The sequence below is a fragment of the Rhinopithecus bieti genome, unplaced genomic scaffold, assembly GCF_001698545.2.
Source record: "Rhinopithecus bieti isolate Rb0 unplaced genomic scaffold, ASM169854v2 scaffold_46259, whole genome shotgun sequence".
Taxonomy (NCBI): Eukaryota; Metazoa; Chordata; class Mammalia; order Primates; family Cercopithecidae; genus Rhinopithecus; species Rhinopithecus bieti.
In genome coordinates this window covers 1,433,250-1,460,679 of record NW_016818844.1, presented here as the reverse complement: position 1 = coordinate 1,460,679, position 27,430 = coordinate 1,433,250, and the positions used below count along the sequence as shown (strand labels likewise).

At 40.9% G+C, this 27,430-nt stretch overlaps 1 protein-coding gene across 1 annotated transcript in view; it reads right to left on the bottom strand.

Moving 5' to 3' along the window:
• PCNX2 (pecanex 2) overlaps window positions 1-27,430 on the bottom strand; it is a 295,611-nt gene that overhangs the window by 202,343 nt on the left and 65,838 nt on the right. Inside the window, exons 10-14 of the mRNA XM_017857713.1 lie at window positions 24,477-24,622; window positions 15,221-15,374; window positions 15,089-15,121; window positions 12,893-12,931; window positions 5,566-5,737 (exon numbers count right to left, since the gene is read on the bottom strand). Coding sequence (XP_017713202.1) covers window positions 5,566-5,737; window positions 12,893-12,931; window positions 15,089-15,121; window positions 15,221-15,374; window positions 24,477-24,622 — 544 coding nt within the window. The remainder of the gene's footprint in view (window positions 1-5,565; window positions 5,738-12,892; window positions 12,932-15,088; window positions 15,122-15,220; window positions 15,375-24,476; window positions 24,623-27,430) is intronic.

Here is a 27,430-nt window from a genome sequence, read left to right as displayed (position 1 = left end):
TAGTCGTTACGGCTACAAAAGAGAATAAAATCCCTCCCCTTCAACCCGGCAGCATTTTAAGGATCTGAAGCTATTGTGTGTACCTCTAGCACTCAAGTGTTTCTTCCCTGGGTTGGACATTCCCAGTTCCATTACCCAGTTTCCAGACCCCATATAGGCCATGTGGCTACACACTCCTCCAGGCACACTCTAGTTTCGTTACTGCTCCTTTTGAAATATGGTACTAAGAATCAGAGACCTTTTGGCTTTCTCACCCATAGGATAATTTCAAAGCCAGTCTCACACAGAGGCTTTTGCTGAAGTTTCCCAAATGGAAAGTAATATAAATTCCAGCCAGAGGTCACCAGTCTCTGACCGAGCACAGGAAATGACTGCGGACGAATAACTTTCACCTTATTCCCGGGAATAAAAATAAAGAACATTTTTTCTTATAATGAAAGGAAAAGTGCACAGAGTAATATTCTGAACATATATGAGGGATCATAAAAGAAAAAGAAATCACGTAGGAATATTATTCTGTGCTTCTACCTCCTTAATTCACCTGAATTTCTCCTCCTTCAATCATCTGACGTTTCCTTCTTCTTTTGAGATGCTTCTCTCCTTGCATTATACATGACAAGGAGTTTCTCCATCCTTCCCACCTGCCCCATGTCCACCTGACTTCTCTCATACCACTGGCTCAGGCATTTGATCTCTTCTGCACAAGGAGGCAGAAGGAGCTGCTGATACTGGACTGGTCTTGCTCCTTTCCTTGTCTGTCCCTCTCCTCTGCCACCTCCTCCCGCTCTGACAGGGTGATGGTTTAATTGCAGAAACCAGGAGTGGCAGTGGGTAACCGAAACATCACCAATAAGAGACTGCTCTAGGAAATACTCCAAGCTCCCTAGCACCTGCCAGAGGAGGACCACTTGCACCCAACACAGCACGAGAAGCACAATAAATCCATGGGAAACGATGTCAGATGGACTTAATTCTTCCTTCTGCCTTGTCCTTTTTCTTAAACGCTCCTTGTTATGGGCTGAATTATGTTCCCATAAAAGGTGTGGAAGTTCTAACTCCCAGTAACTCTAAATGTGACCTTGTTTGGAAATAGGGTCTTTGCAGATTATTGAGTTAAGCTGAGGCCCTTATGGTCCACCTGGGCCCTAATTCAATATGACTGGTGTCCTTATGAAAAGGAAACATTTGGACATAGAGGCACACACGCATACAGGGGAGACCATGTGAACACACAGGAGAAGAATGGCAGCTACAAGCCAAGGAAAGAGGCCCGGAACAGGTCCTTCTTTAGCGCTTTCAGGCGGAGCATGGCCTGGACAACACCTTGAGTTTGGACTTCCGGCTTCCAGAACTGCAAGACAATTAACTTCTGCTGTTCTAAGCCACCCAGTGGGGAGTACTTTGTTACAGCGGCTCTAGGAAGCATTACACTTCTAGATCTGTACACTTCTTTTTCCTCCTAATAACCTTTTGTTTTCTCCTAATGTTTTTCTTCTCTCCTTGCTAGTTCCTCCACATAGCAGTGGCAGCAGCTTTAGACTGCTTACATCCCTTGCTAGTGGAGGGAGTAGAGAGAATAAGTTCCACAAAGAAATGACTTTAAGTTGCCCTTGTGTTCCCTCATAAAGTCAGAAAAATAGTGTAAGCCTCTCTCTCTTCCCTTTCTCTCCCATTTGTTCTAAATTTGTTTCGCAACCTTTTCCTGCTTAGTGCAAATTTGTATGTTTAACACGTTCATTCCATAGGGATTGCTATTGTTCTATTTTTCTATTTATCTTTACCCCGGAAGTTATTTAATCAGCTTGCTGGATTTTTTATCGCCATTTTTACTTGTCACTGTTGACAAGCAAACAAAATATGTATTAGGGAGAAGCTTTAATGAGGGAAAGGGAATTCCAGTGAAAAAGATAAGAATGTTCCCTCTCCAATCCCTAATGAAATTGATTTAAAAACTAAAATAAAATAAGAATATGCATACCTAGTAGGATATTCTAGAACAAGGGTTACTGCTAAAAGTAAAATCTTAGACTTTTACCAATTATTTAAGACGTTAAGGTCTTACTTTTTGAGCTTTAATAACATCTCACATTCCAATGCCATTGTAAGTTTACCACACCAAGACAACTACACTTATTCCAAAGTTGACTTTTTTACAGTAGCAAATAAAAATTTTAAAAACAGGAATAAGGGAGAGGCCAATGTACATAAAAGCAATTTGTAAATGGAAGACACATCATGCTCTTCATGCCCCCAAACTTCTTTCTACAGATTATTGGCAAAGGCACTTATTAAGTCCCTACTTATTCTAAGTGCTGAGTTAAATGGTCCAAATGGACTGTAGCCTTCTCTGACTTATGAATGGGAAGTATTCTGAAAGTTACTATACATTAATCTCCTTAGTACTTAAAGCAGACTTTCGGCCAGGCATGGTGGCTCACGCCTGTAATCCCAGCACTTTGAGAGGCTGAGGCGGGTGGATCACCTGGGGTCAGGAGTTTGAAACTAGCCTGGCCAACATGGCAAAACCCCATCTCTACTAAAAATACAAAAATTAGCTAGGTATGATGGCATGCGCCTGTAATCCCAGCTACTTGGGAGGCTGAGGCAGGAGAATCGCTTGAACCCAGGAGGCAGAGGTTGCAGTCAGCCGAGATCGGGCCACTGAATTCTACTGGGCAATAGAGATAGACCCCGTCTCAAAAAATCAAAAACAAAACAAAACAAAAACACAGACTTTTATATTCATTAGTTCATGCTTTCAACAGATGTTTATTTAGTGCCTCTAAATGCCAGACACTGCTAAGGATTCAGTGGTAAGAAAGTAGGCAGGGTCTCAGCCTTGCCTTTTCTGAGCAAATAAGCTAGTGAGAGAGACAGGCATTATTTCAGTATTAACAATGCGAGTAGATTGCTAGAAAATGGACTAAGGACTATGAAAGTGTGGGTAGTGAGAGGACAGACAATGGGGTCAAACTTACAGAAATAAGGTGTTATAAGCCAGCATAATGAAGGGTGGGGAAGGCTGCAAAACAGCTTCTGAGTGGAAGGAACACAATGTGTGAGACGGAGATGAGAAGGGACCACACAATGTGTGATAAGGCGGTGAGAAGGGGTCACAGTAGTTACGTCTCCAGCTCAAACCACAGATCCCTGTGACCTGTAAGAGGTGGCACTCTATCAACACGAATCCACATTCAAGATCCCAGGAAAAGATGGCTGGGGGTGCCCAAGATGGAGTGTGGAGTGCAGAGAGAGAAAAGGCAGCATTTTGACATAGACAACTGTTTCCTGGACATCTTCCAAAATTATTTTATGCTTTCTCCTTCTCTAATCTCCGGGTCCTCGTATGCCCTTGAGCTGTGGACTCCAACACTGCTGTTTGCAAAAAGAAGATGGCAGGAAAGGATGGCCCTGCAAAGTGTGCGATCATGAGTGAGCATCTCTGTCTACTCAAACTGTGATTTCTTCATTGCAGCCGACTTAGTGAGGAATATGGGCGCGCTAAGTTATAAAATAATAAGAATGACAGAAAGCCTTTCCTGTGTATGTGTTTGCTCCAACCAACAGGACTGGAAAAAAAGTAAAGTAAAAAAATCAGGAAGGATAGAAGCAAATATTCTTGGGCAGGAGGGCACTGACCGGGAGATCAAATTATGGATCTGTTATTTTTTTCCCAACATGTTTCTGTTTCCTAATTGAACTCAGAGGTTCTCTGAAGCGCGGTGCATAACCCTTTGGCATTAAGAAGCTACTCTGGCCGGGCACGATGGCTCACGTCTGTAATCCCAGCACTCTGGGAGGCTGAGGTGGGCAGATCACTTGAGGTTAGGAGTTCAAGACCAGCCTGGCCAACATGGGGAAACCCCATCTCTACTAAAAATACAAAAATTAGCCAGGTGTGGTGGCACATGCCTGTAATTCCAACTACTTGGGAGGCTGAGGCTGGAGAATCGCTTGAATCCAGGAGGTGGAGGTTGCTGTAAGCCAAGATTATGTCACTGTACTCCAGCTTGGGAGACAGAGTGAGACTCTGCCTCAAAAAAAAAAAAGAAAAAAAAAGAAGAAGCTACTGTGCTTCTCACATGATGTAATAGAAAAAGATGTGTTGAGGATGCATAGAAAGGTGGGCTTGTGGTGGGTTGGGCATGGGGGGAGTAAAGAATGAAGAGTTCAGTACCAATGCAGCAGGAAGAGGAACAGGAAGCCAAAGGGTGGAGTGCCTACCAGGGTTTTCACCTACAAGGAGCACAAACAAAGCTTACACCATACCTGGGCACTCTCCCTAGTTCCACTAGAGAGATTCGGGAGGGCTGTCACAGAGGTTGGGAAAGGATGATGTGGGACCAGAGGCTTTGACAGTCTCTTGAGTAAGATTTCTAGCTGGCAAGCGAGAGATCCGGCTAGTGATGTTGGTAGAAGCTACCCTTTACCAACTCAGCTGGTCAATGTTATCACAGACAATAACAAATTGGTAGGTGTGCAAACCCCTGGATGTCTCTGCAAGAATTCTTAGAGCATATGCAGTCGGGTCAATACCAGAGCAACCACTTTGCATAACAGGAACAACAACAGCTGATGCTTGGTGCCCAGCACTGCTCTCTATGTCAAAGTATACCAACTCATTTAAAACTTTCAGTAATTTCTGAGGTGGCCAATATTTTTGCCTTTATATCACAGTTAAGTTTTGCTCAAAGTCATATACCTAGTAAAGTGGCAAAGCTGGAATTCAAACAATCAGCAGTTTGGCTCCAGAGTCAGGACTCAAAACCATATAGTACGCAGGTGACTCGTTTAAACAGAGCATTTTATATCAAATACTGCCTAAACCTTAAGTCAAGCAAAGGGATTGGTGGAAGACTGGGTGATCTGAGTATCCAGGTCTCCACCTGGACAGAGAACCATGCCCATTCATGCTGCCACCCCGATGGCAAAACCATCTCCAGCAGGCACCATAACAACTATTCTGCAGATGGGCTTTTTTTTTTAATTTGTTTATTTATTTTCGAGAAACAGTTTCACTCGTTGCCCAGGCTGGAGTGCAATGGCATGATCTCGGCTCACCGCAACCTCTGCCTCCCAGGTTCAAGCGATTCTCCTGCCTCAGCCTCCTGAGTAGCTGTGATTACCAGCATGTGCCACCATGTCCTGCTAATTTTTTTTGTATCTTTTTAGTAGAGACGGGGTTTCACCATTGTTGGCCAGGCTGGTCTTGAAATCCTGACCTCAGGTGATCCACCCGCCTCAGCCTCCCAAAGTGCTGGGATTATAGGCGTGAGCCACTGTGCCCAGCCCAGATGGGCATTATTACAATGGGCATTATTATAATGGACATTATAGTGCTGCAACTTCTTGGTCATAAATATCAAAATCCTTTAAAAATAATTCCACAGTTGGATGCCTTGAGGCTTGGGCTCCCAGACAGTCTTCTGTAGATACGCGAGCCAAGAGGAAAATACACATCTCTTCACCCAATAATCAAGTAAGGAAGCTTAGAAATTCAGAAGACAAGGGGGAGACATACCCCCACCCACCATATTCTTCCCCACAAGCCCGTAATTAACTCACCTATTAGGTAGTCCCTAGCTGATTGGAGAAACACTGGAGAGAAAAGCTTCAGGCCATACACAATGTAACTGGGAGGGTGCCTGGCTTTGGCCCCTGTATCAAGAAGCAAAATAAGGCCACACAGCACACAAAAATAGATTGGTCTGCTATACGTTATGATTTGGTTGTGTCCCTAGAAAACAAACACAATTTCTGAATGGTACCTTTTATTTTGATTAAATGACAAAAGCCTCATAGTTAGTAATTTACACTATATCTTATAACTTATATCATATAACAGATTTTCCCCCAACCACCACAATTCATACACACACACACACACACACACACACACACAAAACAGGAAAAAAAGAAAAGAAAAAAGTCTGATTCTTATTCTGTCAAACCAGAATAAGACTATCAAAAAAAAGTTATGCCTATCAATCTCAACAAGATTTACCTGAAAATTTAATTACCATCCTGAGAGAAAATCTAGATCTAATTCAATGCTTTCCCCAACAGTGAAACTTCCATTCATCTTGTTCATTTCAAGTGCAAAACTAATTTAAACCACTGTTTTCTGTACACTTGGGTGCCACTATTAATAAGAAATAGAATTATAATTTGTGGGCTTTAATTTCCTAGTATCTTAGAAAGCAAGACCATATGGGTACAAAGTTATACCTGCAGAGATTACATAAAATGTCTCAGTGTAGCACAGTGGAGTCATTCAGCTTTAAAAATGTCTTATTCATACTATGTACAAAGCATTTCCCTGTGAGGAGTACCAAATATTTAGCAGACCTGATCTTATCCCTATACCTATTGTGATGAGGCAAAGCAGAATTATTTTTTATTCTTCTTGAATGGATAGAAAAATTAAGGAAAAGATACAACATCAACTTTCCAGGGCAAAAGCCAACAAAAAATTTACGTCTCCTAAATCAATGCACAATTTGTAAGATTCAGGGGGGAAAAACACAAGGAAAATGAATTGGGAAAAACGTCTTTGGCAATTCATGAACTGCCTCGAGTGTAAAAAGGAAGGATTAAAGTGATATGGTTTCAGATGTGAATTTTTAAAGTCACTGCCTTGAACATGTTATATTTAGAAATGCAATTTAAATTGCCACTGCTTCTATAATAGAAATCGTCCTATTCTGAGACCATCTTTTAAGAGGAAGGAAAACACAGTCTGTCCATGGAGGCTGGCTATGTTTGGCCCAGAGTCCAGGCTCAGTCTTAAGAATACTTCTACTCTTATGAAATTTCCTTTTGAATCCAACTAGGTCATAGATTAATGGGTATGGGAATACTTTTGTTGCATTTTTAAAAACTGAAACTAAAGCCCACGTTCAATCTAAATGCATTTCTCATCAAGTGAATAGCAAAATAAATTTTTGTTGGTATAAATAACAATGCAGTATACAAATACACATGCAAATGAGACATTTCCTCAAACTGGCATGGTTTAGGAAATATAATTAAATAGCTACTTTCCACTTGCTCTGAGTTTTTTCTTGTATTAAAAGGTTAAAAATACATTATTCTAAAAATTAAAAGTCTTTGGCCTTTAACAAGTCTGAGATACTATTTTGAATCTTCCAAGTCAAACTTTACTGGGCATGGGGAGGTTTTCTTTGTATTTGTAATTTATGAAACAAAACTTACAGCACTGTTACAGAGAGCCTGCCCTCAACACCATGTTCCTGCTTTACCACATTTTCCCATCCTATGTTTTGGGTCCCCAAACCATACTAAGTATTTTGCTAATGCAAGGCACATAAACCACGTTTTTTTTGAGACCCAGTCTCACTCTGTCGCCTAAGGCTGGAGTACAGTGTTATGATCTTGGCTCACTGCAACCTCCATCTCCCTGGTTCAGGTCTTTCTCCTGCCTCAGCCTCCCGAGTAGCTGGGACTTTACAGGCACCCGCCACCATGCCCGGCTAATTTTTTGTATTTTTAGTACAGATGGGGTCTCACTATGTTGGCCAGGCTGGTCTCAAACTCCCGACCTAAAGGTGATCCGCTCGACTCGGCCTCCCAAAGTGCTGGGATAACAGACCTGAGCCACTGTGCCTGGTCACTACTTCTGTTTGCCTCAATTTCTGAGAACACCTGCTAATAAAAAGTCCCTGCTCTTCAATTCCTACTTCCACATATGAATCAATCATCAAATCTCCTAAGGACTGATTTTTTAATTTTTTCAATAGAAAAATTCCAGTAGCTCCACCAGCTAAAGTCTGATCATAATCTCTTAAAAACTCACTTGACACCATCAGTCCCCATCTGCTTTTAACCTTAAAATACACTGTGGGGAGCACCAATGGAATTCAGCTGTGGAGCATCTTGCAAGGCTATTGCACAAAAGCAGATCTCTGTGCACATTTGCATTTTCCATCAGCCCTACCTCCATAAGCCATCTCATGACCCAAGTGCTAGTCTCAGCGCAGAGAAGGAGCAAGGTTCAAGACTCGAACAAAAACTCCAGGAGTCCTGCCTGTGGCAAGCAGCGGTGAGTGTGGCTAAGTGATGAGGCCATCCTAATTATCCTCTTAGAGCCAGTGGAATGGTCAGCTGCTTCGAATGTTCTGTTGTTGTGAAGAGGGGAAAAAGGTTTTTGTTGTAAGGGAGCTGGGGCATCTGGGAAAATTGTAGAGGTGCACGGCTTAGCCTCAAGGGGAATCACCTGAGGTCTGTGCACAGCCTGGCCAGGCTGCCTCCATCCTCTCTCTCAGCTCTGCTGCATGTGCCAGCTCCAGGCTTCATTCCCCGGAACAGTAGACAGCCCCTGACACCTGCTGAGTTGACAGATGTTCCTGTCTCTCCCACATTCAGCACTTTTTTATTTTAAAAAAGAAAAAATCTTGCTTTGTCACCTAGGCTGGAGTGCAGTGGTATGATCATAGCTCACTGCTGCCTCCCTCTCCTGACTAGCTACCCTTTTTGACAACTGATGTAAAACAACAGCAGCCACAACAGCTAATGGTTGTCTGGCCTTTCCTGCATCCCAGGCACTGAGTGTCCTACGTATTTCAAGTGTATTCATGTAGCAAACCCTCAGAACACCCTGAGAAGCACATACTATTCTCCTTTTGATAAGACTAAACTGAGACATAAGGATGAAGAAGCTGTCCCAGGCCTCACCCACAGAAAACAGCATGGCAGAGTAAGGACTGGAGCCCCATTTGCCTGGCTTCCTCCACCGACCATGGGGAGGCATGCACGTGGCACTGGATTCTCCAGACCCAAGGACTCAGCCTGACATCACAAAATTTCATTCATAATCATCACTCTTTAAACACAGAATGTGAATGTTACTCATGCGAAACAAATTCAGAGAATGAGGAAAGCATCTGTGATAGTCTTAGGGTGTCAGTTTTTTCAAAGGACTCTGGGCAGAGAACAGGGCTCCTCACCTGCAGAAGGTGTAGAAAACCCAGACATTTTCTGCCCATTTCTCTGCTGTTGCCCTGTGACATTATGGTCACGTACGTTGAAGTCTCATCACTGCAACAAGCGTTTGCTGTGTTTTATGGTTTCTCACAATGGTGTAGGTTAGTTTAATTAAACATTATTTTTTGGTGGTTGTTGATGATTTCATTTTTACTTTAGCTTTAGCAGTTCACTTGTGCATTCAGAGCTATCCTAAATGTTCGTAATGCTCTTTGGTTCCTGTTGTATGTGGAGCAAACAAGGACAGCTGGGGGTGGGCACCCATCACCCCACTGCGACCCTAAACAGCAACTATTTTATGATCCACACTTTGTATATACAAGAGAATTCGAAATATTTTAAAGAATTCTCTTCATATGGAAGAGAAGCAGCAGGCAAAGGGTTAAATAATTCTCAACCGGTTACTATTGAGATATTAAGATGCAACGTCAATTTAAATATAGCAGAAATGTGATAGGCTACTTTAAAAATTGAAAAGAAATAGGTAAATACGATTGTTTAAGCTTAGTTTATCGTTGAATTCTACAGAACAAGTTATGTTAGGTCCAACTTTGTAACTTTCAGATCTGTGAACCATGACAAAATGACAGATGCAGTTGTCCAGGCAAGACGGCAGTGAAATGGGCATCAAAGTGTTCATCAAGTGCTACCAGGGCACTCCCTTCCACTACCTCCTAGTTCACGTATTTTCCTCCTGTCTCAGCACTGCCCTCAAAGGCAGTGAAAGAGAGCAGAAAGAGTGGTGATCTACATTCTGACTTTAATCAATGGTAGAAATTAAGTATCATTTGAAATGGTTTCTGTTTTAAATAGTACCGTTTTGAGCAAAGACACAATTGAATATCATTTGAGAACTTTTCATCAAGATCCACTAAAACTAAGTTGACATTCTTATTTCTTAGGATTGAGTATTGGGAAATTATTTCATGTCATTCAAAATCATTCCTCTAATAAACGCTATGCTGGCCAGGTGATCAAGGTCAACATCAACAGAAACAAATCATATTGATAATTTGTCCCGTTGATGTGATGTGATCCATATAACATGTTACCTCTGTGGTTTTCCTCCTGAAATCCATAATCCCAATCTTATCAAGAGATAAACATCAGAAAAATCCCAACTGAGAAACGTGTATAAACTACCTGACGAGTCCTCAAAACTGTCAAGGTCATCAAAAGCTATTAGTATATTGCCAGTCTATGTTCCTCGGATTTCTTCCAGTATCCACCTCACCCTATATATATTTTTAAGTTGCCCAGAAACTGTTTCCTTTTAGAATCAGACTAATTTTTTTTCAGGCTTAAGGAAAATCTGAGAAATTATCACAGCCAAAAGGAGCCTACAGAGACATGGTAGCTATTATAATGTAATTTGGTGCCCTGGATGGGACCCTCAAGCAGAAAAAGGATATTAGGTAAAAACCAAGGAAATCTGAATAAAATGTGGATTTTAATAATAATGTACCAATATTGGTCCATTAATTGTAACAAATGTATAATATTGTGACTAATGCACGAGGTTAATACAGTGAAACTGGGAATGGAGTATACAGACATTCTCAGTACCACTTTCCCAATTTTTCTGTAGATTTAAAACTATTCTAAAATGAAAGGTTTACTTACAAAAAAATAATCCCCAATAATTTCTATATAACCTGAAGTAGATACCAAATGTCTTCACTGAATAGTAGCAACAGTTAATTGAATAGAATGCATAACAAGCTGTAGCCCTCACTCTTTGCAGTTTGTACTGTAAGGAATCAAGACACATATGTAAAGAGGAAGGAAACATTTACAGAGGACTTAGTATACTTAGTATACTCTAGGATACGCTAAAGCCTGCACTGGGCATACTACATACGTTGCCCAGTGCGCTCTTCTTTTTTTTTTCTTTTTGAGACAGAGTCTCACTCTGTCACCCAGGCTGTAGTGTAGTGACGTGATCTCAGCTCACTGCAACCTCTGCCACCCGGGTTCAAGCTATTCTTCTGCCTCAGCCTCCCAAGTAGCTGGGATTACAGGCACCTGCCACTGCGCCCGGCTAATTGTTGTATTTTCAGTAGAGACGGGGTTTCACCGTCTTGGCAAGCCTGGTCTTGAACTCCCGACCCTGTGATCCACCCGCCTCAGCCTCCCAAAGTGCTGGGATTACAGGCATGAGCCACTGTGCCCAGCCGCCCAGTGCATTATTTATTAAATCCAACTGATGTTATTCTGATTATCCATATTTTGCACAAACATAAAAATACTACTAACAATTGCTAAGTGCTTCAGGGCCAGATACTGTGCTAAACACTCAGGGACACTACATTGTTTCCTTCTCTTGCAATCTTATTTTATTATTTATTCCTCTTTTGCAGATGAAAAACCTATGATTGAGAGAAGTAAGTTTCCCAGGCTCTCACAGCTTACACATGGTAAGGCTGGATTCAAACATGAACCCTGTATGCTTTTGGTTACTCCAATATTTCTCAACGTGTGAACTGTGTTTGCCTCCACCATAATGACCTGGGAGTGTGTAAAAATGCAGATTACCGGGTGCTGTCCCAGCCAGTAGAGGGGAGGCGGGAAATGGAGCTCTGCCTCTGCCTTGCCCAAGTGATTCCGGGCACACAGCTCTAGTTTTTCACTGCCTCTTGGATATTCTACTGAACTTTGCTTTCTGGGTTATTATTAGTGGTTACTGTCAGTTAGTCCTATATGGACACCTGTGTAAGCAAATTAATATCTTCATTCCCCATTAATATATTGCCATCTCTGATCCTCAAATTGCAAAGTTTCAGTTAGACAGTATCCAACTCCTAATCTTTCTAAGCTCTCCCAGACCTATTTTCTTTTAGAATCAAACTAATTTCTTTTGACCCTAGGGGCTACTGTATCATACCTGTTGTCATGCCATTATTATTAATTCTGCATTTAAAACTGAAATACACAGTGTTATGCAAAAATTTTATTTTCATTTCACTATCTTCTGATTTTAACAACTTGCTCAAAATATGCCACCTGTGCTCTTAGAAGCAAGCAAAAAAGAAAAGTCTGTCAATCACTCTAAGAGCAAAAATTGGCTGAATTTATTAATAGCTACCCTCCACAAATGTGCAAAGTAGTGCAGTCTGAAAAGCAGTTTGGTTCTTTTCACAGCCCATTATGAATAAAAATTAGCAGCAAGCTTGAGAACTGTCTCTGTGTCCCAAACCTGGGTTCCTGCTCCTGACCATCTCCTTTCTAAAGCTTTCTACCTACAAATGGGAGATAATAAATCTGTCTTCTAAATACTCACATGGTTCAGTCAGATTGCAATAGGAAACATTTTATAGCGACCATGTTTTGTTTCTTCATTAGAAGTACTGGAGAAATGCCAACCCAAATCAGAGACTAATCTACTTAGAAATCTGTGTAAGCAAATTAATTACTGCAATAAACATAGTTAAATGTCTGACTATGTCTTATAAAAGCAATTTCTTACTGTCTCACTATATGACATGCTTGCTCAGATAAAGGAATAGCAGCTTGATTGATTCCTCTAGAAACTAAATAATATAACTCCAACCTAGAGCAGTGGCATAGGGGCCATAGTAACAGACATTACAAATCCACAAGGATTACGCAGCTGTACTTGCCATCCACCTTTACTGGCATGTCCTGCATTATTTCTGAAAGGACATGCAGGAAAGGAATGTTTAACAGCACAGAACACCCCTCCCCAGAGTCATGCAGAAAAAACAGTGACACTGAAGTGCAGTTAGGAGTGAGGAGAGTTGACTAAGGCAGGAGAATGGTGATGTGGCATCTAGGGTGGGCTTGAACAAAAAAGCTTCAAAGCTGTACATCTCTCTCACACCACCTAACCCAGATTTCTGATGATAATCACAACAATACATCTCAATACCTTAATTATGCTGCTGCTACTTATCTTGACATTCAGACTCTAGGATAAAAGAAGATGTATTACATGTAAACCAATTATGGGGAACAGAGGAATTTAACAAGATAGCAATGCATGCCATGTGATCATCCAATTATAAGCTTTTCTTAATTACTGTGAGCTAAACAGGAGCTATCACAGATTGAAAAATGGGTCCTAAATCCTGGATATAATTTTTTTTAAAAGCACAACAGAGGGAAAACCAAGCTTTCTTTCATTGGGAGGGTTTTCCAGGGCCACAGCAGATTGCCACAACAAAGAAGACAGTTGCTTAGCAAGCTGGGGAGTCTACCTGGCAGTGAACTCAGTACAGAGGCACGTGGCCCAGACGCCTGCAAGGGGCACTGCCTGTCCCATAGCACCCACCCCATAGGCCACCGTGGATGAGCAAAGGGGCAGCAGGCTCAGAGGAAAGCACATGTGTGTGTTTCAGAGTTCACAAAATAATGCCAGGGCACCAACAGATCAGCATAGGTGAGCTCAGAGTCTTTGTTACAAATCAGCTCAAAGTTACAGAGATTAAAAGTTAACAATATATGTAAAAATGTGGAATAAAGAGATTAGCTTCATGTAAAAAGAATGAATGATTCAGGGAAATGCAAGTTAAAACCACAATGAGCTATCACCTCATGCCTATTATGATGGCTTTAATCAAAAAGACAAAAGATAACAAGTGTTGGCAAGGATTTGGAGAAAAGGAAACCCTTCTATACTGCTAGTGGATTTGGAAATCAGTACAGCCATTATGGAAAACAGTATGATTTCTTAAAAATTCTATTTTTTTTAGAAAATCTAGCTGGAAGTTGGCCACCATGCACTTATATATTTGATATTTCTATTTTATATTCAATATAGACAGCTAGGTACAGACTTGGTCCTTTGACTAGATTTTGGCTTTTTCCTTGTCTTCAACACAGACAGACAAAAAATTCTATTTTTGAACATGATCCAGCAACCCCACTTCTGAAAATATATCCAAAGGAAATAAAATCAATATATCCAAGAGATAACTGCATCACCATGTTCATTGCAACACTCTTCACAACAGCCAAGACATGATATCAACCCTAAATGTCCATCAACAGATGAATGGATAAAGAAGATGTGGTATACATATATAATAGGAATATCATTCAGCCTAAAAAAAACAAGACCATCCTGTCATTTGCAACAACAGTGATGAATCTAGAGGACATACATTATTAGGTTAAGTGAATTAAGTCAGGCACAAAAAGGAATATACTGCAGGATGTCACTTACATAAGGAATCTAAAAAAGTTGAACCCAAAGAAAAAGAGAATAGAATGGTGATTACCAGGAGGCAGTGGGATGAGGAATGAGGAAAGATTGGCTAAAGGGTACAAAGTTTCAGCTGGACAGGAGGAAGGAGTTTTGAAGATCTTCTGTATAGTATGGTGATCATAGTTAACAATAATACACTGTTATACTCAAAAATCACTAAGAGAGTAGATTTTAAATGTTCTCACCAGAAAAAAATAACTATATGTGGTTATAGATATGTCAAACAGCTTGATTTAATAATTCTACAATGTATACATATACCAAAACATCACCCTGTACCCCATAAGTATATACAATAAATTTAAAAAATAAGAATAATGATTCATGCCCATATAATTATATCACTAAAAAGAGCTAACATTTATTGAGCAACCTCTATGTGTCAGGCACTGTTATAGCACATTACATGGATTACTTAATCCATGTAGGCATTTCCATTAGACTTATTTACACATAGGGAAACTGAGGCATGATGCGGCCCAGTAGGTTGTTCAATGTCAAACATTCAAGTGGAGGAATCAGGACACAAAGACAGGCAGTCTGATGGCAATGTCTGTGGGATCTTCCCCCCAGACTGCTCAGTCTTTGCTGACTTGAATCCAGTGGGATAGGAAAAGCTCTGCACACGCTCTCCACCCCTGCCCCACACCTTCGCCCATACCACCCACACCATGCTCTCAGATCTAGCTGGAAGCTGGCCACCATGCACTTATATATATATATATATTTGATATTTCTATTTTATATTCAATATAGAGAGCTAGGTACAGACTTGGCCCTTTGACTAGATTTTGGCTTTTTCCTTGTCTTCAACACAGACAGACAAGAAAAACTACTTGCCTGTATTTGGAAACTTACGTGTATTGGTGAGGCGGGGTCAGGCTGAACACTCTAAAACACAAATCAGAAGTGTCTGTGTCATCATCTCATGATTTCAAGGCTACATTAGTGACAGCACACGCTACTGGTAAGAATTAGATGTGGTCTTGCCTTTAGCAGGGAGTACTGGCAGCTGGCCATGACGAGGCAGAAGAGGAGCACCCACATATCTTTGCAAAAGCCTCGGCTCAAGGTCAGAAATCCAAGGAAGGAAACCAGGACAATGAGTAAAATCGCCAGTACATTCTCCTTGATGTCTTCAGTTCTGTGCAAAATATATACATAAAAGCAAAAAAAAAAAAAAAAAAAAAAAATAAGTTTTGCCTTTTTAAAAAATGTTATTTTATTATTTTTTGAGACAGAATCTCACTCTATCCACCAGGCTGGAGTGTAGTGGCATGATCTTGGCTCACTGCAAGCTCCACCTCCCAAGTTCAAGTGATTCTCCTGCCTCAGTCTCTGGAGTAGCTGTGACTACAGGCACACACCAACACACCCGGCTAATTTTTTGTATTTTTTTTAGTAGAGACAGGGTTTCACGTTAGCCAGGATGGTCTCAATCTCCTGACCTCGCGATCTGCCTGCCTTGGCCTCCCAAAGTGCTGGGATTACAGGTGTGAGCCACCATGCCCGGTCAGTTTTGCCATTTTTAAACAGAATGCCTTCATGTTTCCAAAAAAATGAACCATGACAACACAGTAGTTACCTTAAGCAAGACTTTATTCCCCTATGAGATTTTAAGGTCTCTTTCTTTACTTATTCCTCATACTATATAAACAAAATCCAACTTAACACCAGATTTTTGTTGTTGAAGCAAATAAAATCTCATCCCATTGGATCTCCTTGGCCACTAAACTGGGTTTATTGGCAAAATGTAGTTAATGATTCCATCCATGACCATGAAATGTGTTTCAGATAAAGAGCTTCACTGGTTCCTTTCAATGGAAGGGGGTGTAAGGGGGATGCATTCACACCTGGCCTAAGCAGACAATCATTTCCAGATAAAACTTTTAGTGTCCGAGTTTACTGTCAAATTTCAGGAGCCAGGAGTGCTCCAGCAGGAGAGTTAAGGGTGAACTGCAACTTCCTGACAGTGCAGAGGGCTGGCCCTGGGGTGTGTTGGGTCCACACTGTCGCGCTGGGTGACTCTTGTATGGACTCTCCATACAAGGTGTAGGGTCGAGAGGTGGAGTCATCCAGAGGTGGAGTGTTATCAGGTGGGTATGCAAAAGACAATGTAAGGCTGTTTCAGGGCTACAGGGCTGGATCAGGTAGCCTAGGTAGAATAGGGAGAAAACTGAAGATGGCGAGGGCTGCAAGGTAAGAGACATATCGTGGGGCAAATTGCTGGAGAGGACTGAGGAACATTTGAGGAAGTCAGAGAGAGATACGAAGAATGAGCAGAGACAGGATGATAATGTCAGAGGTGGAAGACTTCTGTGAGAGGATAAGATGCAGGGTGAGGCCATGGAAGGGAGTGGCAGAAACGGAGTCACAGGGGATGGCATGGACCACAGGGTCAGGGAACAAGGGGCCTGGGTGTTTGGGTCGGTCATTCACAAAGATTCTGAGTATACATCTCACCTTTCCAGTTTTTGCTCATATATCTGTTTTTCTACCCCACTAAGCTGATATCTTTTTTAGACAGGAATAATTGACTACTTTGTGCCTAGCAGGTAGGCAATTGTGAACATTTAAAAAAAATTAATAGGCTATATTTTTGAGAGACATTTGTGATTCACAGCACAACTGAGCGGAAAGTATGGAGTTCCCACATAGCCCCTCCCCACAGACACATACATACAGCCTCCTCCACCATCAGCCTCAACTGATGAACCAACACTAACACGTCATTATCCATCAGTATCACCCAAAGTCCATAGTTTACATTTGAGTTCACTCTTGGTGTTGTACATTGGGTTTTGGCAAATGTATAATGACATGTCTCCACCAAATGGGAACTCTAGTTAAAGTTCCACTGCTAAAAATCTTCTGTGCCCCACCTATTCATCCCTCCCCCACCCTAAGCCCTGGCAACAAGCAACAATTGATCTTTTTATTGTCTCCATAGTTCTGCCTTTTCCAGAGGGCCATATAGTTGGAACCATACGGTATGTAGCCTTTGCATATTGGCTCCTTTCTTTAAGTACTATGCATTTAGTGTTCCTCCATGGCTCTATGGCTTGGTGCCTCACTTATTTTTATCTCTTATAGCATCTCACTTTATGAAGATAACACAGTTTGTTTACCCATTTGCCTTTTGACAGATATCTTGATTGCTTCTGAGTTTTGGCAATTATAAATAAAATTGTTATAAACATTCATGTGCAGTGCTTTGCATGGATGTAAGTTTTCAACTTATTTGGGTAAACACCAAGGAGCATGATTGTTAGATTGTGTGGTAACAATATGTTTAGTTTTATAAGAAACTGCCAAATTGTCTTCTAAAGTAGCTGTACCATTTTGCATTCCCACCAGCAAAGAATGAGAGTTCCTGTTGCTCCACATCTTCACCAGCACTTGGTGCTGTCAGTGTTTTGGACGTTGGCCATTCTAACAGGTATGTCTGGTATCTCATTGTTGCTTTAATTTGCGATTCCCTAAGGACTATTGATGTTGAGGGCCTTTTCATATGCTTATTTGTCATCTGTATATCTTCTTTGTTGGGGTGTTTATTTGGGCCTTAAGCCCATTTTCAGGTTGTTCTTTTCTCTTACTGTTGAGTTTTAAGTGTTCTTTGTAAACTGGATAACAATCTTTTGTCTTTTAACATATTTTCTTCCGTGGAACATTTTTTAACGAATGAAAAAATGAGTGAAAAAGAACCCACATCTAATGCTGACACTTGATGCTTCAATAGCTAACAAAAATGAGAGAAACAGTAAAGAGAAAACTTTGGAAGAAATGAACAAATGCATGAATCATTTGATAGGGACTTTTCATATATAATTTCAGACAGATAGCTATAGAGATGATTGATTGATAGATATGTATACAGATTTCACAGATTCAAAGACATAGAAAAATAAATAACTATTATAAAATAAGTCTGGAGCTGAGGCTGCCAAGAGGCATAGTCTTGGGCCTCCTACACAAGGAAGGACAGGAAACTCTGAGGACAACAGCCAGGAGAAGGAAAACAATGGGTGATTTGGTTGACTGAACTGTAGCTGATATATTACGGAATAATAGAAGTAGGGTAGAAAGATAACATACAAACATACAGAAAGGCTGAGTATTCAGATAACCATGAGGCTCAAGCTGAATTTTTTTCTTAAATCTGGGGAAACCAAAATATATTTGTCAAAAAGGAAATTGTGGGTGTCTTTTATTTCCCACTATGCACTTTTAATAATGCTCAATGTATTTGGTGTGTTCAGGTCCGTAAAATTCATGATGCTCATAACATTTTGATGGATACTTAAAAATATCCAAAGGTCTTGGAAATAAAATTTCAAAGGAAAAAAAAAAACAAACTTTTTCTCTTTGGGGAGGGGAAAGAATAAGGTTCCTAAAAAGTATTTTTCCTCCAAATTCTTCTCTGCCAGGATTCAATTCCTCTGTCCCCAGGCTCCCACTCCTCCCTTCCTCAGTTTCTTGTTTATCTATCTTTAAATATTGGGTTACAAAATTTACTTGCCAGACAAAGAGTGACATGACTAAGGCTGTACTTTTGAAAGATTTATCATGCAGAGGTGTACAAGGTGCACTGGATGGGGAAGAGACCAGAGCAAGGATAAACAAAACTCCCAGGAGAGGTAATGAGGGCCTGGGAAACTCACATGGCTGGGGAATAGGAAGGAACCCCTGACTCAGGGACACAATTCAGAGTGAGGCTGAGAGAACGCCAAATGGATTACGGACAATGATGGACAGATTGAAAGAATAAAGATTACTCCAAGATTTCAACCTGAGAAGAAAAGGATCATGGCAGAATCCATGGCAGAAATTAGGAAGGGGAGCCGATTTGTAAAGGAAAATTGGTTTCTTCCTTTATGCAGCAGAAGTGCTCCGTACCGCTCTAGCTGCTTTGACATCAGTGAACAAAACAGATGGGAGCTTCCTTTCTCATGAGTGGTGCCATAAGTAAGTATGAATAAAAAAAGTTCAGTAAAATATACAATATGTAAACATAGATGCAACAGAAAAAAGAATAACACAAGGCAAGAGAAAAGGTGAGGGAGTTGGCACTGCAAATGTCTGGGAGACAAATGCTCCATGCTGCAGGAACTGCCAGTACAAAGGTCTTAAGCTGGAGGACTGCCTGGCATGCCTGAAAGACAAAAGGAAGGCCAGTATGGATGCAGAAAAGCCCACAGGGATAGTGGGAGATCAGGCCAGAAAGCAAATTAGTGGCTACAGTATGGGGGACTTGTGGGCATTGTGAGCACTTTGATTTTCATTCTGAGTGAAATGGGGAGCTGTTGCTGGGCAGTCAGCAAAGCAGTGACATTGAAAAGCCTTATTATGTTGTGATTATGTTGTGTTAAGAATACTGTTCAGGGGCTGAGCATGACGGGCACCTGTGATCCCAGTTACTTGGGAGGCTGGGGCAGGAGGATCGCTTGAGCCCAGGATTTTGTGACCAGCCTAGGCAACAGTCTAGGCAAATGAGTCAGTAACGTGAGAAGTTAAAAAAAAAAAAAAAAAAAAAAAAAAAAAAAAAAAAGCTATACAAAGAGAATGAATCATTATAAGCAGGGAAGATGCTATTGCAGTATTGCAGTAACCAGATGAGAGATGAAATGGCTCAGACCAGGTGGTCACATTAACACTGAAAAGATATAATCGATACACTTGGAAGGAACAATGAAAGTAACTTCCTATAAGAGACTGAATGTAGGTGTGAAAGGAAAGAAGACTCAAGGACGACTCCAAGATATTTAAGCAGAGAAACCAGAAGGATGGAGTTGTCGTCACCTGAGATGGGGGAGACCGCAAGTGGAGCAGGCTTGGGTGAGGCTGAGATGAAGAGCTCAGTCTTGGATGTGAGATGTCATCCTGATATCATGGGATGTCAATTTGGTAGTTAGATATACAAGTCTGGAATTCAGGAGATGAGTCCAAGTTGGTGATACAAATCTGAGTGTCGTTGGCATATTAAAAGCCATGAGACTGAATGCCATCACCAAAGAAAGGAGGGTAGATAGAGAAAGAATGAAGACTAAGAGCTTTGCAGCCACTGGGGACTTCAACATTATAGGGTCAGGAGGCAGAAAAACCTGTAAATCTTCCCTTCCTATGTAGCAGTGACCAGCAAGGCAGAAGGAAAACCAAGAGAATGCCGAGTCCTGGAAACCAAGAGAACCTCTACCAGGCAGGAGGAGAAATTAACTCTGTCAAATACTCTAAATGAGTCAAGTAATGTGAGAAGTAAAAGATGGAGTCAATGGTGACCTTGACAAGGGCAGGTTCAATGGAGTTCTGGGGTTGGGGGAGCCTGAATGGGATAGGATTATTAGAGAATGAAAGAAGAGCAAGTGGAAACAAACACAGGCAACCCTTCAAGGAGTTCTGCTGCAAAGAGGAGCACAGAAACAGGACAGTGGCTGGTAAGAAAGTGGGGTAAGACAGGATTTTTAAAAAAATACTTTAAGTTCTGGGATACATGTGCAGAACATGCAGGTTTTTTACATAGGTATACATGTGCCATGGTGGTTTGCTGCACCCATCAACCTGTCATCTAGGTTTTAAGCCCTGCATGCATTAGCTATTTGTCCTAATGCTCTCCCTCCCCTTGTCCCCCACCCTCTGATAGGCCCTGGTGTGTGATGTTTACCTCCCTGTGTCCATGTGTTCTCACTGTTCCACTCCCACTTATGAGTGAGAACATGCGGTGTTTGGTTTTCTGTTCCTGTATTAGTTTGCTGAGAATGATGGTTTTAAGGAGGATTTTTAAGGATGAGAGCTATAAGTGTGTGTTCTCACAATAACAATGATGACAATTAGTTTAGTTTGAGAAGCATGAATGATTCCCTCTTTACTTGTCATATAGCTAGCTACCTCTCATATTTTACATCTCAGTTTGTGTGTTTCCTCCTCAGAAAAGCCTTTGCCAATTACCAGTTCGAACATCAGTGCCCTTCCCTCTCAGGTCTCTCTATCTCAGGCCTTTATGTGTTTCCTTCATGGCACCTATTACAGTGTTCTCTCCTCTCCCAGAAGAAAGTAAGTTCCATGAGGGCAGAGACAATGGCTGTTTTATTCATCACTCCATACCCAGTGCCCAGTGCAGATCTAAGCATGGAACAGGTGATTTAGTTCATATTTGTTGAATGAATGAAATGTTGAAATGATGCACAGAAGGGCAACTTCTCTTTTCAGATGTTAACCTGATCAACTAGATAAATGAAAATAAACCCTCAGGTTTTTCAGGAAAGTGTAATGGCAAGATATGAAATAAGAGAATATAAATAAGGAGAATAGGACAAGTCCAGAAACATCTGAGTAGAATAGGTGAACTGCAGGCAAATAGCTGGGACTGCAATGACAGGAACCATGAAACTACTGCCCAAAGACTAAGAAAACATTTTCAAGGAAGAACAGCCTGACTCTAAGAGTTAAGCTGAAGAATGTCAGGCAGAATGCCTTAATCTATGGGAGTTTATTGCAATGATTAGTGCAATTTTAGTGCTTGTTACCCACTGATTTCTTCCGCTTCCTGCCTAACCCTTACAGTTTGTTTTTATTATGCATATTATGCATTTTTACCCAGCTTCCCAGATGATTCTGACCCACAGCCCTGTTTGGGGATTATGCTCTCCTTGCAAAGGTCCCAAACAACTGAGTTTTTCTAGGTCAGTATTTTGGGTTTCTTCCTCCTTCCTCGCTGTGAGTTGTGAGTTCATGTAGTCCCTGTCCTTATTTTAATTGACTCTGAACTGTAAAACTAAATCACCAATCCTGCTAACAGATGACTTTAGGTAGGCTTATATGGCTCTAAATAAAAAGTGATATTGCCTCATTCTCAGCAAACTAACACAGGAACAGAAAACCAAACAAAACATGTTCTCACTCGTAAGTGGGAGTTGAACAATGAGAACACATGGACACAGGGAGGGGAATATCACACATCAGGGCCTGTCAGGGGGTGACGGGCAAGGGGAGGGATAGCATTAGGACAAATACCTAATGCATGTGGGGCTTAAAACCTAGATGCCGAGTTGATAGGTGCAACAAGCCAGCGTGGCACATGTATACCTGTGTAACAAACCTGCACGTTCTGCACATGTATCCCAGAACTTAAACTTAAAAAAAAAAAAAGTGATTTTGCCTATGAACTAACAGTCTAAATTTTAGTGTCTGGATTTGCTAACATCTACATAGCCTAAATAAAATTAGGCTATCCTAATTTTATTTATTTTTAATTTTTCTTCTTTCTGGGAGCTGGGCCACATTCCAAATAATAATAATAATAATAGCAACTAGTATTTAAAGAACTCGTCCAATGACTAAATTGATTTAATCTTTACAACCTCCCTGTGGTATAGATTATACCCATTTAACAAATGGGAAACTGACGCACTGAAAGGTTTCATAGCCATCCGAGGATCACAGCACTAATAAGTAGTAGGGACCGGGTTTAATTCCCAAGGCTGACTCAAGTCCAGGGATTCCCCACACCAGCTGAAAGATCCATGGATAAGGAAATGGTGCTATTTCTAGGTCATCCCTAAGCACAACATTAAAAAACCCATTGTGACTTGCCAGAAAGGTGATTAAAATAATAAAAACACAAGCTTTTAAAAAGTGTGATCATCTTCATCATCCTTCTTAGACCTCCAATGGATTTCCATTGAATTTTTGTCACCAAGTAGATTTTAAAATAACAAACAAATCTATAGATATATTTATTTTGTTTTGATATGAAGGGTTAATGGAAGCTAGTCCAACTTTCAATAATTTCTTTTAAGAGAAAATAATATTTCAAAATGCCTCATTTATCAGAGTATACTATCTTGGATTATTAGTTAAGTATTAAATGTTCCTTCTAAGTGTGTGCCCCTTGGGTAACGTAGTGTTGTTAGGAAAACCATTATAACTCCATTCCCTGACTTGTGGGTCCTAAAATTTATTGTTGTAATTTTGTATGACTATAGTTTTTTTCATATGTGATCACACTATTTAAGACATTACTATAACAACCAGTCACTGGGGGACCAATGACAACAAGACAGGCAATCAGTTTTTCCACTGCCCCCAAGGGCTGGCATTAAACCATGAAACTCAGCAATTGCTTATGGCAGCATTAGTAATAGCATCTGAAATTTTCAAGCCAACAGCGTAGTCAGTGCTACTTAGCCCTTGAACATCATAAACTGTTATGTGCATATTTTGAGGTAGGTAAAGATACAAATGAGAAGCTCCCACTCCTTAGGCCCATCTCCATCATGTTTTTTTTTGGGGGGGGGAGTCGGAGGGAGACTAAGTTTTGCTCTTGTTGTGCAGGCTGGAGTGCAGTGGCACAATCTCGGCTCACTGCAGCCTCTGCCTCCTGGGTTCAAGCAATTCTCTAGCCTCAGCCTCCTGAGTAGCTGGGACTACAGGCGTGCACCACCACACCCAGCTAATGTTTTACTTTTAGTAGAGATGGGATTTCACCATGTTGGTCAGGCTGGTCTTGAACTCCTGACCTCAGGTGATCCACCGGCCTCAGCCTCCCAAAGTGCTGGGATTACAGGCATGAGCCACCATGCTCAGCCTCCATCATGTTTTAACTAACCTTAACTTTTCCTCCTCTTTCTCCCTACCCAGTAACCACAGCTCCAACCCCACAACATTTTGCTATATGGAATAGTGGTAGGAGGAGGTGAGAAAGAGAAAAGGGGATTAAAGGAAAAATTAACATTCAAATGAGTGTGCATCAGACACAAGTGAGCAATTAGAATCCAAACTGTCCGGGAAAGAGGCAGAAATCACCCTACTTCATCTTCCCTCCTCTCCCCATGCCCACACCCAGTCAGGCCAGGCCCTGTGCTACAGATGGGCCTCTAGCTTTCCCACAAAACTGGGGCAAGACATGAGTACACCAAAGCATGCTACTGTGCCCAAACGAACCTGAAATACAAACCATTTCTTATTTCTTATTGTAACCTACTATTTCTCATTATTTCTTATTATTAATTATAACATTAATTTATTATTAATAAGACAGTTACTTATTGTAACTCTTATTTCTCATTGTAACTGCTAAACTACAATTTGTTAAGTTGTCAGAATCTTACTGCTTTGACTTTGGGTTGTCAGCAAAGGAAGCGCACGACCTGAAAACGTGCGAGTGACAGTTTTCTCTTTGAAAGCATGCAGTGGGCACTGTCGCGTCCCCGGTGTGCCTTCTGACAGCACGAGTGCATGCTCAGTGGCTTACCGATCAAGTAATGCCAGCAAGGTCAGTCGATCGTACCAGACTTTAATCCACTTGCCAGGGAAAATGATAAATTTGTAAAACTGTTCTCGGTTAAATTTTCCTTGTGTTGAAGAACATGACGAGGCTTCCAGATCCTGACTCACATGCTTTTAGATACCAAAAGAAACAACAGAAAAAAGTGTTTCATGTTGTCATGCCACGGCCACAAATATATATATACACCATAATTTAAAAATACAAAAAGCAGATGTTCAAATTCTGAAATGTAAACCAACATATTTCAGTTAAAATAAATAAGAAAAGGATAATGATCAACAAAAAGCGTTTTTCTTACCAACATACTTCAATTCCTTTACAATGTACCATTAAAATTATGCTCTTCATCACATCAAAATGCTGCTGCTCATTAAGGCCAAGAAACTGCTATAAAAATAGTTCTTACGAAAAGTAGGAATTCAATAAAAGATCTTAAATGACTTCATTTCTGAAAAGTGTGTTAATGTTGAGATACATATTCAAATTTTACTAAGAGTAAAAAGATTTTCATTGGGACTATCTAGGTTATTGGTGAAGCCCGCTATAAGAAAAACTGAACTATTTATTGAAAAAATCGAAATAATTAAAACTAAAATGTGGGGAAATTTAGACCCAGATATTAAAAGTTTTAACCCCTAATTCATCTCTGATTAGCTCTAATTCAGTGGAAAAGAATTCAGTTTTTAAAAAAAATTGGTCTTCATTGATTTGTCTATCAAATACTTACTGAGGGACTCTTAGGAGCCTGGAACAAGGTTGGGAACAGGCAGTTTTCCATGCAGTCCCCCTAGTGAAGATGTTAGTAATAGAATGTGCTTAGTTAATCCTAACAGTGAGGTCCCAGATGAAGTGGGGAGCCTCCTATTGGACGTCCCACCTGTGTTTTGTCTCCTGTCCTCGTGTACAGAAACTGTTAAAACCAAAGCTCCCATGCAGCTCCTCCTTCACTCTTTGACCATTTGCTTGTCACTTCTTGCTACTATCCTTAAGCCTTCTCTAGATACGCCAGCCCCCTTCAGGGCTTCTATTTCTAACCTCTATATATCTTTAACTGTGGTTGAAAAACAAATATCATAAAATTTACCACCATAACCGTTTTAAGTTTAAAGTTCAATAGCGTTAACGATATTCACATTGTTGTGCAACAGATCTCTGGAATCTTTTCATCCTGCAAAACTGAAACCCTGTATCTGTTTAGCAACTCCCCATTTACCCTCCCCCCAGCCTCTGGTAACCACCATTCTCCTTTCTGTCCCTATGAATGTGACTACTTTAGGTACCTCATGTAAATGAGATCATATAGTAGTTGAACCTTTTTGTGACTGGCTTATTTCACTCGGCAGTGTCCTCAAGCTTCATCCATGTTGTAGCATGTGTCAGAATTCCCTTTCTTTTTAAGGCTGAATAATACTCCTTGTACGTATGTATCATGTTTTGTTCATCCACTAATCCGTCAATGGATACTGAAGTTGCTTCCCCCCTTTGGCTACTGTGAGTAGTGCTGCTAGGAGCACAAGTGTGCAAATATCTCTTCAAGCTCCTGCTTTCAGTTCCTTTGGATATACACTCAGAAATAGAATTGCTGGATTATTCTAATCTGTATTTTTGTTTGGTTTTGCCTTGCATTTTTGCAACATGGATTTAAGGTTCTGATTTCCCGTAGGCCGATAAACACAAGACACAGGAGATTAAAAAGGGCAAAGACAAGAAAGGGATGAGTAGGGGACAAAAAGCAGCGGCCGCGGTGCAGGTGACATCGGCTTTTAAAGGACTCCTACATTTCTCTTTGGCTTACAAAGCACAAGGTTATACATGGGCAGACTGCACACGTTTTCTCCTAATTTAGGGGAAGTCACTGATGTCAAAGTGCCTGGCATGCATGGAGGCAGTGCAGCTGCTTCATTAGAGGCCACTGAAGAACTCTCCAAGAAAGCAAATTTTACCATCTCTCCATTTCCAGATGCTAATCTGCTTACTCAGCCTATGGAGAATGGAGTTATTCTGGATATCAAATATTAATGCAAAAGGCATCTACAGGGAAAGTTCATCCATCATGAAGGCAATATACAGGATGAGTTGGACTGAATGATAACAGGAAAGTTGAGATTGTAAGTGCTGCTTGTGCCTGGAATTCTATTTCAACACAGAAGAGAGCTTTGCGGAAACTGCTTGGTGTCATCTCAGCAGGAACAGCTTCTTTGCATGATGATGAACTTGTGGTTTATAGTAAACGTCCCCCAACAAAGGAGTCCTTTTCCTTGAAGCCACATGGACAAAGAGTGTAAATAAGAATTAGATGCACAGGAGCCCATGGTTTACTGTCCTTATTATGTAAGAATCCATGTATGATGCATAAATAGGTCAAGCAACAGCTAAGATGAGAGCATTCCTTCCAATAGGAAGAAAAATGCCTTCTTAAAGTGGGGTTTCATTTGATATGCTTAGCTGTTAGGAAAGGTCAGTATGGAAAAACTTATGGCTGGGCGCGGTGGCTCAAGCCTGTAATCCCAGCACTTTGGGAGGCCGACACGGGCGGATCACGAGGTCAGGAGATCGAGACCATCCTGGCTAAAATGGTGAAACCCCGTCTCTACTAAAATACAAAAAACTAGCCGGGCGAGGTGGCGGGCGCCTGTAGTCCCAGCTACTCGGGAGGCTGAGGCAGGAGAATGGCGTGAACCCGGGAGGCGGAGCTTGCAGTGAGCCGAGATTGAGCCACTGCACTCCAGTCTGGGTGACAGAGCGAGACTCCGTCTCAAAAAAAAAAAAAAAAAAAAAAAAAACTTACATGAAGACTATGCCTGCATCTTTTTAAAAACTTATTAAAGATTCCAGCATACTGTGCTGTTTATTGCTGCTTAAATGAAAATCCTTGCTTAAAAAAAAATCCTCAAAAATTAATGAAAAAAAAAAAGATT